This window comes from Macrobrachium nipponense, chromosome 40, assembly GCF_015104395.2.
Source record: "Macrobrachium nipponense isolate FS-2020 chromosome 40, ASM1510439v2, whole genome shotgun sequence".
Lineage (NCBI taxonomy): Eukaryota > Metazoa > Arthropoda > Malacostraca > Decapoda > Palaemonidae > Macrobrachium > Macrobrachium nipponense.
In genome coordinates, this window is record NC_061101.1 from 20,767,590 (window position 1) to 20,784,904 (window position 17,315).

Sequence of the window (17,315 nt, forward strand, 5' to 3'; positions counted from 1 at the left end):
TAAAATTTTTAACTTTAATAATTTCAACATTAACAATTTTAATATTATTTTGGATTAAGTGAATTTTTTTATGAAATGAGTTGTGTAAACCTGTTCGTGAACAGCTTATGTAACAAACAAAAATATTGAGTATCTTACATATTTTGATAGTTATTAAAGATGTAATGTAATGAACAAACTAATAAGAAGTCAAGCAACTTTCTATATTAACTTTGCCTAAAGAAGCATAGGTAAAAGTGTATCAGAGTAACTGTTATTGTGCCAAATAAAATAGTGTGAAGTAAACACTGTGCATTGTAACATTAAATGCATTCAAGGTTTGATAAAACAATGTTATCATTCTTTTAATCATTCTATTATGAATGCACCTCATGTGGTACACTGTAGGCATTGCTAAAAGTGCGTTCTCCTGTGTCCCTTTGGCTCCTAGCTGCTTTTGCTTATTAGCCTTTTGCTTTAACTTTGTTCCTGCTTATTTTCTATGACCTTGCTATCCAAATCCTCTGTTAACTTTCTTACGGCAGTAAATAAATGTCTATAAAATAAAATAATGTGCCAGAGAGAGAGAGAGAGAGAGAGAGAGAGAGAGAGAGTGAGAGAGAGAGAGAGATAGAGGAGAGAGAGAGAGAGAGAGAGAGAGAAGAGAGAGAAGAGGAGAGTGTTTTGTAACTTCGTTAAAGCAGATACACACATATGGTCTTTTTATATTGTATGGTTTTTCTGTAGTTTTGGATTTATTCTTTGAGGTGATGCATCAAAGTAATGTAATGCAAATCTCCTACAGTTGCCTATGTTGTTTTTAGGCTAAACTTAACAGTACCATATTGTATGTATTTTTAAAAGGAATTCATTTTGCCAATTGCAAATATTTATCTAAAATTGATTAAGTAAATTAACATAGTAAACATATAGCAGAAAATGTAGACTTAGATTTATGGCCTTGGTTAATTGTACAGTTTGCTACTCCATTATCTCTTAAGATTCAGTGTGTTGATAGATTTTTTTTTTTTTTTTCAACAGGTCACTCCTCCCTTGTCAGACACTGTAGATTTCTTTCAACGGCTCTCGACGGAAACTCTTTTCTTTATTTTTTATTATATGGAGGGTACTAAAGCACAGTACTTGGCAGCAAAAGCTCTTAAAAAGCAGTCCTGGAGATTTCATACGAAATACATGATGTGGTTCCAGCGGCATGAAGAGCCAAAGGCAATCACTGATGAATATGAACAGGTCAGTATAATTTCAGGAATAAGTTACCAAAGTTCTAGACTAACTTAGTAAGTGATGTTCAAGCTTAATACTTTTTGCCTCTGCTTTATGAGATATAACCATTGCTCTGCTTGTGAAATGTCAGGCACAGTGTGAAGAAGGCTTAATTCATTTATTGTACTTGCAATTCTTAATATGCTACAACATAGCTTCTTTATTATTATTTTTTCTTGGTGTAATGAAATACTTGAGAGATTGCTACTTTACAGTAATTGTAGATATAAACAGGACTAAGAAATGAGCTATATTTTAATTTTATTTTCAGGGCACATATATCTACTTCGACTATGAGAACTGGGGCCAGCGTAAAAAGGAAAACTTTACGTTTGAGTACCGGTTCTTGGAAGACCGGGATCTGAACTAAGGGCGTCCAGAGATAACCGGATCTCATGCACACTCTTCTCAGTACATTTCCACTCTGGGATTTGTTGTGCTTCTTAAAAAAGAGTGATAATTATATATATGACTAGAAAGAGTTAAAAGAGAGTAGTGAAGTGGGTGGGACTGAGTCAGGTTGGTTGGGAAAACAAACCCTTCTCAGACCAAACTCTGCTCCAATCTGTTCACTATTTCTCTTGCTGTTGTTTGTGTATTCCCAACCCAAGTCAGTGTCATAGCTGCCACAACCACTGTCACACCATGAAGAGTGATAGTGTCGTATCTATTCCATGGAGAAATTTTATGTATTTTTCCCTGTCAGAAAAAAAAGATATATTTTTAAGAGGAACAATTCTTCTCTTGCACATGCCCAAACTTGTGTTCACTTTGGCTGTCCATGAAGTTTGTGTATTTTGAGTTTTGTGTACTACATGAAATGATGTTTGATCTCGTCCTTAACAGAGGCAAGAGTTAGATATGTAAGTTTTCTGCATTATGCATTATTGCTCAAATTTTCTGGATGCAGCATTTGTGCAGATTTTTCCTGCCAAAATTTTTTAAAGATAGTAATGACTTTAAAGATTTACTACTGAATAAATAAGGTATACCAAAGATCTGTGATGTTGTTGCCTGCCAGTCAAGAGTTGCACCTTTTTCAAGTGCTAAACTCTGACAGGTAAAGGATGTTCCATTACAACCAGGAATAACAAGGTGAAATAGAAGCATTACAGAATCACACCTGGAGATCATCATCATCCATCTGGATATTAGTTGCTTTCACTGATGTACAGTAAGTTAAAATTACCTTTGTTATTAAAAATTGTTATTTATACTTTTAATTTATCAAAAAATTGTATGTTGGGTGCATATGTTCTTTATGATCAAATAGTGGGACTGAAGGTTTAATTTTGTTAACTTCATAGACCTCAGATTTGTATGCCCAAATGAATTCACTGTGGTTCACCGATGTTGAAGTAAGTAATAGTAAAGAACTGCTACCTGTTTGATTGTGCTGAGAAAGTCTGGTGGCAATGGAGCATAAGTGGTTAGTTGATTGAATGGTTTCACCATAGCTCAGGTCAGATTACGTTGTCCCTGTGTACGAGTGAAACACAAGCACTGTAACTTATTAAGATCTTCATTGTTTTAGTTTTCGTTTATATCGCAAGAGAATGCTACTGAATTTTGTTGTAGTTTTGGGAAAGATCTGAAGAGCAGTTCACCATGGGTTTTTACTTTCGGTTTTGAAAGACGAATCATTATTTTGCATAAACATTTGTTTTTATGTTTGGTCAGTGATCAAGTAATAGTGGGAGAAAAATTTTTGTTAATGGTTATATTATATTAGCATTATATGTTATTTAGTAAGAATAAAAATTATTAAGGCAGTAACTTGCTCAAGGACAAAGTACAGCTAACATGCTTATGAAGCCCCAGACTGAGAGTCCAGCAGAAAGAGTAGGATCATGTAGATAGTGTACAGTCGTTGTAGACTTTTTATACAGTGTAAATGCTATTTTTATACTGTCCCTGGCATCCCTTAAGAGGTATGCAGTATGTCTGATACTGGACTGCTTTTCTTGGTTGCTTTGGAACATTGGTGAAATTTATACATATACAGTGGATGCAGAAAGTTTTGTTACACTAATTACTTGAATGATCAACTGGTTGTGTAATCAGTGCTGCTTTGTCTTGGGGATTTTTATGGGTTTATGCTCTTTATCAATTATGGATGGGGGGTATTTTGCCCTTTTTTGTATTCATATTTTTTTACAGAGAAAATTTTTATTTTAATGTACATCAATTTTTTCCCTGTTTGGAAGCTGAACTTCATTTGTTGTAATAGAAATTTTTGGTATTTTTATTCAGTTTTACATGCAGCTGCTCTCAAAGTAATAAATAAAATCCTTCTTGAGGAGAATTTCTCAGGCAGTAATTCTGACAAGAGTTAACCCCATAAGAACCCTAGTCCTCATGTATTTTGTGCAGTGTTCTGGATTGACAATTATTTCATCACAGAAGTAGTTAATTGTGACAACTTTTTGCATATATTTATGTACATTTATATATGCATATTTATATATATTTATATACACAGTATGTATTTTACATGCCATCTTTATATGTTAGCCTATCTTAGTGATATGCTTCTGTGTATTTGGCACTACATACATGTATATATTTATATATTTACATATATTTATATATAAATACGGTATATGCAGAGCTAATACGGCAGGAACGTGAGGTTTTGTGCTAATAGGGATTGCATAAAAGGGAACACATTTACATTAAAACTGGAAGTACAAGATTAAAATGTATTGGTTTTGCAAATGCAAATTTTCATAGTATGATTTAGGTAAGTGTTTGTATTATGGAGTTCTTAAATAGGTTATATAAAAACTGGAAATTGGGGGACTAAAAATAAGTTGGCAAGTTATGCTGTTGAAACCAGGATGTGGTGTATACTTAGATCTGATTTTGAATGTATATTTTCTTCCTGCAGATCAGTGGAACTTTTCATTCTTTTTCTTTTCACTGGTATTGAGTAATGCCTTGAGTTTTTTGGTATTGGTATTTTATTTAACAAAAAGCATCCGTTACAGTGTTAGTGTCTAAAGACCAATTAGTGCTATCCAAAGATACTGCTATAAGATTAAAACCCAATGCCTCTTGACTAAAGTGGATTAGTAAAGTCAGTAATGATTACATAAAGTAGGTTTTGGAAATTGTTAAAAAAAATTTGTGCATTCTTATGAATCAAGTAGTTCAGGAATATTTTCTTTAAAGAAAAGTGAAATACAGTAAACCAAAAGTTTCTTTTTCTTTGTACATATATGTGTAAATTACTTGGAATTGAATAGCTTGTACAGAATTTTGACAGCATTTATTATTGCCCATACAAATACTGTAATACACCTCAGTTATGTATATCCTAATCTGTAATGTGAATGGGTTAGGTGTATGGTATGGAACTACTGTACTGTATGGGTTTTTATTGCAAAAGCAAATTAAAGTGGATTGAGATGTTCTTTCCATGCAGTATGAACTTGTAAGGATGTGGAAATGTACTTTTACATTAACTAGATGTTGCTTTATTTATTTTTTAGTATGGTATTCAGGTGATGATAGAATTTATCAAAATTTCTTTAAAGTTGAAGAGAAAGAGTAATTCAGCTTCTGAAGTTTGATATATATGTATAGATGATCTTTGAACTGGAAAATAGTTAAATTTTCAAGGTACAAAGCAAGTTAATTTGTACAAGAAATTTGTGTTTATTGTATATAATGTTAAGAAAGGTACAAGATTTTATTACCAAACAGTAAATAAGATTTTTCCTTTAAGCTGATTTTTTATAGATCATATCTTTGTCAGAGTAGATTTGCATGACTGTACATTTTAAATTTTACTTTTTAGTTTGTGAATGGTATTATTACCATGGAGAAGCAGTGAATGCTATACATTTTGGTTTCCCAAAGTGAGATAGTTTGAAATTTTTATTGATTAGGCATTTTCTGATTATATCAACAAATGTTAGAGAATTCTTTAATAACCAAGCATTAACTGGTATGTACTGTACACGCACATCACACGCACATATCCATCCAGTGGGACATTTCATCCATCCATGAAGTTCATTACATTTTTTAAATTTGAAAAACTTATTTAGGTAAATTACTTTTAACACATGGAGAGGCATGACAGTTCTAGGTATTCATCATTCATTCACACGTCATACATACATAAATAAATTAGACAACCCTGCCGTATGCATAAAGTTAAAAAAAGCTCAGAATAGAGGTACTCGAACCAAGTTAATGTTAATGAAAGTGGTAAACATCAGTATGGTTATGACAAAACAACTAAGGATTTGACTACTAATTAACATGAGGATGTTAGCAGGTGTTTGAAAACACCTGGTTATTCATTGTGCATGCATATGTAGACGTATTTCTATTTTTACATCCAACCTTGTTTTGTGTTGGTTGTAAAAATGGATGTATTTTTACATGTACATATGATTACGTATATGCAGACTACTGTATATGATATTCATGAAATGCTTTGTATCTCTGTAAATGATGGTAAATGTTAACTGATTAATGGTCATGGTACCTTTTCATAATTTGTGCAACATCAAATATCTCAAAACTGAAAGAATGTGGTAAATTTAACTATTTTTAGTATTCAGGTTCTGTTACTTTTGAAGCATATTTCATTAAATATACCTTCCAGTGGACAGTGGATCTAAAAACTTTTAAGTGACCACTTCGAGCTTGCATATCAAATTTTGAAGTACAGCATGTTAAGTACTGTTTGACTAGAACTACTATGTCTTTTCATATCCTGTCAAAGAAGCTCCTTACATATTTGCATAAAACATTGTCTCCTTGTACATGTTAAATTCTGCATTATCAGCCATTCCAACCATTGATATCCCAGTAACCTTACAAAGAAATGACTAAGAATGAGGTCGAATTAATAATTGGCAATGTAAACAGTTCACGTCCATTGTAATAAGGTATTTGTGAAAGCTTTTTGCATTTTATCAGCATTGCTTGCATTCTCATATTATTATATAGTATACTTGTTTTGTCCTTTAACCTAAATTTTTTTTTACTAGAACCAATACTGTATTGGCTTTTGAAAAATTGCAGTTAAATTTATTGCTGATTTTGTCCTTATGGCATTCCAGAGAATTTAATCTCAATTACTCAAATTTCACACCTTTTTGATTTTCCAGTCTTGTAATTTCTGTGACCCACTTTATCAAATGATCCAACTTTCCAGTAAAGAAAATTGATATGCTACCTCTGCCTAAAAATGGTAACTGTAAATCTTGAGATATTAATGATGCACAATCACTCCAGCTCAGATATTGCAAAGCAATGCCATGGGTCATTTACTTTGTTGACATTAAGCTCAGTGTTGATCCATATCGAATGAGAATCTGACATACAAACATAGAAAGGTTAAGCATTCTTTAAATTAGTTGTTAGGGCATAACTAAGGTGCCAAAGTGAGACATCTTTCATATGTTTTCAGTAGTAGTGTAGTAATATTGTAGGACGAAATTAAATTTTTCTTTTGTGAGGGAAGGGGGATTAGATGCTAGTCTTTGCCCTCAATTCATTCCATTTTTTCTTTATCTTCTTTTTTAAACTTTATAACTGTCAGTAAAACAGCCTACAAGGGAAAAGTTGCGCGCCATTGTAACTTGGCTCTAGTTTTACTACTGCATTAAAGTTGACTAGATATATTTTTTAGAAATAGTTTTAGTTTTCAGATTGGTAGATTAGTTAAGGCTAAGTTAGGGAAGTGTCTTTTTCATATATAAATAACTATAGTACAATAATTTGTACATGCATAATTGTTAAAATCATTTACAAAGATACATGCATACTAACAATAGGAACCCAAGACCATTGGCTTTACACAAATTGTATACAGTTATGAACTTGAATATTAACCTCTTCAGCAGTTTAGAAAGCCTGATATACAAATTACTTAAATCTTTGTGCCTCATTTGATAACTGTGAGAGGATGGTATTCATGTTTTTGTATACTGATCCAGCATAATTTACCTTTTGTTAATCATTAGTGTCTTTTTGAAAAATCATCTTTTTTTAAGTCTAGATAGGGTTTCTCAAGATTTTTGTTTTGTAGTACATTTCCTTTGATACCAATCCAATATTCATGGCATACCAGTGGTTGTGGTGTTGTGAGAAAATGGGGGGCAAACAACATATGGTTTATGAGGAGAGGACAAAGGTGTTTATAAAAAAGTGATATAAAATATACTTTATTTCCTGTGGAAATTTACTTTTGATTTAGAACTCCTTCAACCCTCACTTGATTTTCCCAGTGCTTTGTATGTACGTTACAGGGGGAAAATCAATGGACTTTAATGTGTGCACAACAGTTAACATGTGAATTTTCCTTCAATATTTTTAATTATAAGGAAACAAGCATGTAAAATGAACACACATGTAGAACTTCCATATTTTTAATTATAAGGAAACAAGCATGTAAAATGAACACACATGTAGAACATGTTTTCAAGTACGTATATGGTAAAATCTATGAAAAGTTAAGCGAGATATATAAAGCAAACCAGTTTGTTCCTGGACCCTGACAAAATGTTGAAACAAAAATCGGGGAAGAGCAACTTTAACAAGTGTGAACATTATTTAGTCCCCTTAAAGACTGACCTATAATGGTAGCATATTTTAGATGGTCTGGAGAAGAAAAAAAAAAAAAAAAAAAGTTCATTCAGTGCTATGAGAGAAGAAAAATAGAGATATGTCCAAAATTTAAAAGTAATAAATGTATAGAGCTAAAACTGATAGAAACTTTGAAAAATTTTTCATTCTTGAAAAAGTAAAACTTTACAAAATCCTTAAGATGTTCTTCAGATTATAATATCTAGAGCACTTGTCTGTTATACATTGTTTGCAGTAAGCTAATCCCAGAAAGATTTTGTCAGTGACAAAATCTTTATCCAAATGACAATCTTTTCTTCTTGAATGCTTACAGTAAAGGATGTAGAGTACTTTATTTCTACTTTCTATCAATAAATTTTGTAGTAAACACTTTTTACCTATTATTCTTGTTGCCAACACTAGAATACATATTTTATAGTTTTTCTTTCCATAGTCACTACAAATTATTTTGTTTCAATAGTCACCACAATTTCTTGTTTGTGATCAGGACAATGGAGAGAAAAACCATCCGCAACATACATGTTGGTGTTGGCATCATAGACTAGTTGGTAAAAATTATGTTTATTTCTACTCGTTACAATATAAATTTTGTAGACAAGCTCTGTACATTCTTACTGTTAGCATCCAAGATGAAAATGATTGTGATTTGGATTAAGATTTTTTCACTACCAAATGTATTACATTTCTGGGATTAGCTAGTGCTCTAGATATAGTAATCTGGAGACCGTATGTTTTTTCTTAGGATTTAGTAGCATGTGTCAATTTCTCGTGATAATTTTTTAAAAGTTTCCATCAGTCTCAGTTCAAAACATTATTACTTTCAACTTTTGGACTTCTCTCCTTTTCACTAGTTATTTCTTCTCTAGTGGGACTGAATGGCCTTCTGACGTTTTCAATTCCCTGACATCCATCCATACTTTGAATTATTATTTGCTGCTACCAAAATTTGTAGTACCATATAAAGGAAGAATTCCCCAAAACAATAACCCCGGTGAGGGTTAGTGCCGTCAGTAGCACCTCAGTTGAGTGATCAGTATGGTCTTGGCCCGCCAGCTCGGTGGCCACGAGCTTAATTCTCGGGCATTCCACTGAGGGGTTAGAGATGTGCATTTCTAATGATAGAAGTTCACTCTTGGTGTGGTTTGGAAGTCACGTAAAGCCGTTGGTACCGTTGCTGAATAACCACTAGTTCCATGCAACGCAAAAACAGCATGCAAACAAACAAATAGTGCGTCAGTGCACCCTCATGTGGTGCATTGTGGGCATCGCTTAAGGTTCTTTGCAGCGTGTCTTCGGCCCCTAGCTGCAGCCACTTTCATTACTTTTAATGCACCTCCTTTCATATTTATTTCTTCCATCTTACTTTCCACCCTTTCCTAACAATTGACTAATAGTGCAACTGCGAGGTTTTCCTCCTGTTACAACTTTCAAACATTTTATGCTCTATTTCATTTTCAGTGCTGAATGACCCCATAGGTCCCTCAGTGCTTGGGCTTTGTCCTAAATATACTATATTCAATACAATTCAACCAAAACAATAACACAGGAACATTTCGAATACTTAGCTCAGCTGGGTAAAATAGATGTGCATGCAAAATTATGTTTGCTTAATAATTGTAGAGCAAAAAATAACACTAAATTTTGTTAAATCAACGTGGTGTTTTCTAAGCTTAATAATTGGAGCGCAAAAAGTTCCACCAAATTTTGCTAAATCAAGGTGGTGTTTTCTAACTTTACTTACCCACATCAGTTAAGACATCACTAATTCGTACGCTGGATGCACTATCGTGGTTTCTTCCCACATATAATATGTAGTTTATTAATCCTGTAAAAAAAGCAAAGAAGTTCAAAGGCATTCTGTACTTTTTCATAATTTCTTAAGCATGAAGTTATTTAAGGCCAAAGATACAAAATTTTTCCAACCCTTAACTGTACTAGGGTATGCTTCAAAGCATTTCAGTGTATATCAAATTTATTTTTTAGGTCATTGGAGTTCATTACCTTATGTGAACTATAACTAAAAGATTTCTTTGTGCAGTTATTATATTATTACAAACATGCCAAAGGTCAACAATAATCATGCCAAGAAAAATGGTTGGAGAGAATAAAAGCCTTTATTTCTCAGAAACTGAAGGGTTATGGGAGGATTGGGAAAGGCATCTCTCATGCTGCAGCCTTTTCAAGTCCTTGACCTGTTGTTATTGGTAGGAGCTTGGAAGTAGACAGTCAAGGAACAACCCAGTACTTTGATGATGTTAACCTCAAGGTCCTTGAAATGTTGCCATCATTGGGAGCTTAGAAGATGGCAGCTAGCGAGTAATGAGACAGACATTGAAGGCCCATAATCCTTGCACCTCGGCTGCTAAATTAAATTTTAAACAGGCCTTTTTTCTTCCCTTAGTAAACCGTTTCATTTTTACTTCTCTTGTCTATTAAAACTACTTTGTAACCAGTTTCATTTTGTCTATTAAAACTGGCTTTTTATGATAACTCAGACTGGAAAATTCTTCTCTTGAAACTTGGAGGTTGGATGCCCTCAGTGCAGGGTCCAGTTTAAATGAACTGAGGACCCTTAAGGCCCAGAATGTGTGGTGCCTACTAAGGTGGGTCTTCAAGGTCAGTTGCCCTCTTAAGTGGAGCAATATTGCTCCTTTGCTTGGGGGCCTGTCACAATCAAATGATAAAGATGAATAAAGTTTTGCAGAACACTAGAAGAAAAACTAAATTGTTCCTAGGAGGGATACAAACGATGCTTTTCACATATCGAGTATTCATTATGCAAGCAATTGATTGATTGTATACTGATTAAAGGGTGGTACCCAGGTGGGAATGGGGAAAGGGGATGCCCATTCTTATCCAACTGACATTACACATTGCCCTTCTAGATGTGTTTCTTGCATGCGGTTTGTGTGCACTAGCTGCTTCCTATGCGTGAATCTTACACCATTCTGTGATTTATCAAAATTAAATTCTCTATGAGTGAATCTTAATCTTATACCCTTTTGTGATTTATCAATCTTAAATTCTCTATGAGTGACTCATACCCTTTTGTGATTTATCAATCTTAAATGCTATCATATGTGACTAGTGCCTTTTTGCACTTTGAAAGTGATTTCGTGCTTTTTTTTTCTGGAGAGCAGACTAAGGCCAACTACATCTTAGGTCAATTGATTTTGATGGGACTGTGGCAGCTTCTAATTAAGGGTTTATCAGCAGCTTTTTCATCCTCTGATTTAAGTTGACTTTTCATGATTTCCTGAGGTTGATACTCATGGTTTGTTGCATAAAAAAAGGGTTTTCCAGTTGCCCTTACCCTTCCTGGAGGGAAAGGTAGGAAAGCCATTGATTCACCTCCGTCTTCGCTATTGTCATTATGTTCACTGCAACCCCACTCACTTTTCCTGTGCAGGTGGTCACCGAGATAAATTAGTCTAGTCCTTGCATAAGAAACCTTGATGGGCTGCTTCTGGTGCTCAACCCCTTGGGGGTGGATGGGTGGGACAGTCATCAGTGAAGTTTGGCTTTACTTAGGTAGGGTTGTCAGCCCTCTTAGACTTGGGATTTGTTCCAGTTCTCTCTCTCAGTGACCTCTTGGGTTCATAGCGAGTAACGTAAACAAGTAAACAAATGCAGTTTACTTAAACAGTCGAGTTTGGTCAAATTCAATTATACTAATTTTTTCACCTAAACTATGCTCCCCAAGCCTATTTTGAGTAAATTGCTGGAAAAACTTGCATGGCTTGTGCAGCATATGCATAAAAATAAGAGGCCAGAACATTTGGTCTTGGCAAACTGGAAAAACATGGTATAGTACGTTTTCATGTTGGACGAAAGACTGGTTGATTAAAAAAAAAAGTTTTCGGATGCATCCCTCCTAAATGAACTCAAATTTCATCCAAAGTGATTGGTATAATTATTAGAGGATGGACAAGGGTAAATTCAGGTTACTGCTGGCATTAGTAACACATTATATCAAGAAATCAGACGTACCAGGCAATCTATATGTGCCGATTGACTGACCGCCACTGTACTGAATCTAGTGACGAAGATCTTACGAGGACTTAAAAGTTCAGTGTGGCGATATCTCCTTAGAGGCCTGGGAATATCGGTGACCGGTAATAAAGTTATAGGGAAAAAATTCACAATACTTCTTAAGGGTCATTATCTTTACGATATTTACTCTTTTGTTTATGCTTTTACGGTCATCACCAACGGTCTTGCACTAAACATGCGTTTACAAAGTTAAAATTTACCCTATGGGTTCACTATGAAAGATTGACCTTTTTTTTTTGTCATTTTCCCCGTGACTTTTTTTCTGCGACAATTTTATCTCAATTCAGAAAATAATCCCGGAAAGCAATTCTAATGTTTATTTTCTTGTTGGCAGTGTCCCGTGTAGCATATGGGTATCTAACCTTTAGCTTGTTTATTAAAATATCGTTAACAATATTTTCCAAGTTTCTGTCTCAATAACATTTGGATTTCATATTCCATAAGCATGTGATTTATATAAAGCAATCCAGTCAGTCTAAAACGACTTATCAACCCATTTTTAATTTTTTTTATATTACTTGATAGAGCTTTGACGTTAATAATTTCAAAGTAGATATTGAGACCGAGTTTTCTACTACCGAGTTTTCAAGACCGAATATCCATTGCACCAAAAAACAAGATCATGATGCCTACCCAGTTTGAATCACGGAACGATCTGCAATAGATTCACCGTCTCATCTGTAGAGCATTTGAACGTAAGTAATGCTCTGATAACAGAAAGCTTATAAAACCCACAAGGAGATATTCGGTATTGAAAAAAAAAGAATATACGAAAGTAATATACATGGTCACCTCCACTAAAAACTTTTCAACATACCTCACCTTTCTATCTCGTACCAATAATATTTGAAACACTTGAAGAAGGACTGTTCAGCCTGAGAAACAACCTTGGAAAGTCTGGATCCAGTTCATAATGTGGGACTCTGAATATGCGCTGGATTTCGATCTTCCCCAGAAACTGCTCTCCAAGTTGAAAGTGGTGAACCACCTATTTGTCGTAACTTAGTAACAATGCCTTAGTGCAATAAATATACAAGGTGATTTTCCCACAGTCTTATCGATCAAAGAGATACTACTTCTAAGAACGAACATTCACCACCTTTCCCAATTAATGCCAGTAGCCCCCCCCCCCCCCCTCTCTCTCTCTCTCTCTCTCTCTCTCTCGCTCGTCTCTCTCTCTCTCTCTCTGGCTCTCTCTCTCTCTCTCCTCTCTCTCTCTCTCTCTCTACTTATGTACCTCCCTAAGAATGAACATTCACCACCTTTCCCAATTAATGCCAGTAGGCCTCTCTCTCTCTTCTCTCTCTCCGTCTCTCACTCTCTCTCTCTCTCTCTCTCTCTCTCTCTCTCTCTCTCTCTCTCTCTCTCCTTATGTACCTCCCTACAGATACAACTTGCACACGGTCGAAAAGTTGATCTGAGAAACAGTCCCCATGCCCCAGGACATAAACAACATGCAATAGATCATATAAGATATACATCGATGGGTCCAAATCTTCGTCAGGCATGAAATTTACAGCCATATCACCCAGCTGAACAATTATTGTCCTTATCTAACAATGTATCAGTTATGACGGCAAAATGGAGTGCATCAGCATCGGCCATTAAAATTATAAACACACCACCGCAGAAATGTGTAGTTTTTAGCGACTCTAGGAGTGCTGTGTGAACACTAAAGAACTTTAATCCGCAAAATACCCTTTACAACCAATAAAATGTTCACTTACCAAATTATATGAAAATGGTAAATACATAGAAAGATGTTGAGTCCTGCATACGTAGGCATTAAAGGTAATGGAGAAGCTGATGGAGTAGCCAAAGCAACAATTGCCATGAGATCACACGAAGATATTCCCATCAATGATTATTTAACCTCTGTAAAACAAATTATAGTTAATAAATCGTAGAATACATGCACTAATTATTTTAACAGTAACAAATCAAAATAAATTAAGCGTAATGTCGAAATACTGTACGCATTAATCATATCAAAAGAACAGAATCACACAATGTTGACTCATCTTGGAATAGAGCACTGGTTGGACCTATGGTTGAATAGCTCGTAAGACTCATTCCGTATTTGTACAGACCCGATCTGACAGGATGCACATGACCATCCATAGGTCCAGCAGAATCAGGATGCAACCGAGACCACAGTTTTCTTGGAAACTCCCAAGAATGTAGCTACAGGTTTAGGAATTAAACTGTTCCGGTACTGCTGCCAAGTCAAGTACTGACCTTATGCTATAAGTATTTATCAAACTTTTCATCCAGTACCTGGGTGTGCATCATTCAACGTCATTGATTTGTCACGTCCTTGAACGGGTATCAAACCTGTATTCCCACATTATGCAAAGTTGCATTACATTCAACTCATTTCTATGGTCGTAGCCGATAGTGGGGAAGCCATGACCACTCATAAACAAAGCAGAAATCTAGGGTAGTTCTTAGCCATGCCACAAAAGCACTAACTTCCTGCTATTGCTTGGTCTAGGAAAATTCACAACAGCTTCTGCATTACTCTCGGAAGAATGGATACCTTCACAATTTATAGCCCCTGAATGAATAACTTCTTTATCTATGAATAAGCTTTTATAAAATTTTAACCCTATACTAGCAAGTAAGCTTCAGCAGGGGGCATAGTAATCAATATATCACCTAAATAACACCACTAAACTGTATTTGTAATCTTTCAAAAAAAATTCCATAGCTCTCTGGAAATTACCAAATACCTTTATGAGCAATAATAACAATCATGTGCTTTTGCGATTCCTCATCCAAGACCAGCAAATACGTCGTTGGGTATAATGTTTAAAAACCACATGCATCATTCTATTCCTAGAATTAGCACAAATCCTAACACCTTCAACATTAGCCACAACAACATTAACTGAGATTATTCCATTCTGAGTAACAGGCTTCGAGACACCTCTGGATTCAAGTCTATTCAATTCTTTCTCAGCCATTTCTCATATACTGTAGATTCGTAGACTATAGTTCTAGCTGGTTTATACACAGGTACTAGCTAGTGCTAGCTGGTTTATACACAGGTACTAGCTGGTTTATACACAGGTGCTAGCTAGTGCTAGCGGATTTATACACAGGTACTAGCTAGTTCTAGCTGGTTTATATACAGGTGCCGCATTTTTTCTTAACCTTCATAAAAATTTCTAAATCCTTCAAGCAGCCTAAGTTTGAATCAAAAACCATTTCGTACTTTAACAATCTTCTAACTCCAGCCTCAACATCTGATACTTACGAACATCTACAATAGCTTTCCAGTCAAGTTCAAGTACACATAACCTAGCAAAGCAGCCAGCCCACTTTCAGTTACATGAAACCTGAACCTGGGAAACACCAGCGATGCTAAGTGGATTTTTATTATAAAATCTCAACGAAATATTAGCTTCAAATGCTACTTCTGCACTGGCATTTTATTTTTCTTTAACGTTTCCTCACCAAAACAAGTGACAGCAGCACCAGTATTTATTTCAAAATTTTCAATGTAACCAGTTTCACCAAATATTAATAGGTACATATATTAAGACTATCAGTATATGGGAATTCTGAATTTTGTAAATTTAAAATGCTATATTCACTTACACAGCACCTTGACTCTTTCATGTTCAAATATTCAGATACAAAAGTGTTAAGTTTCCTACACCTAATCCAACAAGGTATTAATTCGTGATCCAACTACTTTCAACAGCGCTTCAGCCACTAAACATATCTGAAGTACAGGGTTTTTATTGGAGTAGAGTAAGAGCTTAGGCCAAAGGCCAAGCACTGGGACCTATGAAGTCATTCAGCGCTGAAAAGGAAACTGTAGGTAGGTTTGAAAGGTGTAACAGGAGGAAAACCTCGCAGTTGTACTATGAAATAATTGCTAGGAGAGGATGGATGGATATCAAGATGTAAGAAAGAATATGATTGGAGGAGCAGTAAAACGAATCAAAGGGGACGCCGCTAGGGGCCGAAGGGACGCTGCAAAGAACCTTTAGTAATGCCTACAGTGCACATCGTGAGGTGCACTGACGACACTACCCTCCTACGGGGCGAGTGGGTTTTCATTAGGTTTGGAGAAAAGTCTGACGACTAAGCAGTTTTTTGTGATTAGTACTATGGTTTTGGGCACGTGGGGAGGAGGAAGTAGTGAGGAGGGCCTGGGTAGAGCATGCCAGGGTAGCAGGGCGAGGCAGCGGCAAAGGATTAAATGGTGCGATAAGGTGAGAGGGGATTTGGTAAAGGATTTAGCAGAGGAGGAATCTTTCGAGAGAACTGGAGAAGAAGCATCAAAGCAACCTACCCCTTAGTATAGGAATATGGCAGTGGTCACGAGGTAAATTTTTAAAACTACTCCCAAAGTGGCCGAGATACTTATGCTCTCTTCTCCATCATGGTATTAAAAAGGGGGTGAGGGAGGGGGAAATCCAATTTTGTTTTAAACTACAACATCAGAGACAGTCTTTTATATACGGTGTTCAGTAATATCCTATGCATTGTTCTCATCATATCATCAATATAATAATTACTAGAACTTATGTCCGCAGATGGCCAGAATTCCCACGTCTATGTTGAATCGGTGCCTCCAGTACATATTTCCCATCCCCAGGACCCCGGCCCCATCACAATCACCACTCCGATTCCATCCCCATTCGCGGAGAGGACTATGGGAGAGCGTGTTAATGGGAGGGAAATCGAGGTGCGTCATTAATGGCTGAGTCAACAGACTATCTCCTGGAGATAATTTGTGCCTGTCTGTGAATACCGAAGACGGATTCATCGCATCGGGGCCTTTGCTTTAGACCTCCGCTTAATGATGGATCAACACATCTAGTTGGAACAATCGTTTTCTCAAGCTCAGGAATCATTGACGGATCGCTTCAGCCGAAGATAGACGTACAAATACAAGCGCATTCAGTCTCGCGGAGATAAGGGTAATCGGCAGCACAATGCCGCCTCTTCCTTCAAAGGCGCAGCTCTTCTTGGAATGGCGCCCGAGAGAGAGAGAGAGAGAGAGAGAGAGAGAGAGAGAGAGAGAGAGAGCGCTTTGGCATTAAAGCACGGATTAAAGTCATCGTGGTAGGCAGAAGTTTTGTGTGTGTGTGTGTGTGTGTGTGTGTGTGAAGAGAGAGAGAGAGAGAGAGAGAGAGAGAGAGAGAGAGAGAGAGAGAGAGAGATTGTCTGTAGAATTCCGCGTTCTATGTTTTGCACAGTATTGCCAGAAACAGTATTTACTAGCTGCAAATTATTTAGTCTAATAACAACGGAGCTTTGAACATTTCTACTTGGGTACTCCTATTGACGTGGATGTTTTGAATTCACCCTTTCATCATTAACCTTTATTGGTAATACAATATCGACGCCACAGAAATTAAGAATACTCTCTC

The 17,315-nt window shown here is 35.8% G+C and overlaps 1 protein-coding gene across 4 annotated transcripts in view; it reads left to right on the plus strand.

Annotated features, from left to right (window-relative positions):
- LOC135211979 (CCR4-NOT transcription complex subunit 3-like) overlaps window positions 1–7,467 on the plus strand; it is a 164,652-nt gene extending 157,185 nt beyond the window's left edge. For all 4 annotated transcript variants that reach the window (XM_064245240.1, XM_064245241.1, XM_064245243.1 and 1 more), the window contains 2 exons: window positions 1,021–1,230; window positions 1,535–7,467. In XM_064245240.1, the coding sequence (XP_064101310.1) occupies window positions 1,021–1,230; window positions 1,535–1,633 (309 nt within the window). In that variant the 3' untranslated portion in view covers window positions 1,634–7,467. The remainder of the gene's footprint in view (window positions 1–1,020; window positions 1,231–1,534) is intronic.
- The last annotated feature ends 9,848 nt before the right edge of the window (window positions 7,468–17,315 follow it).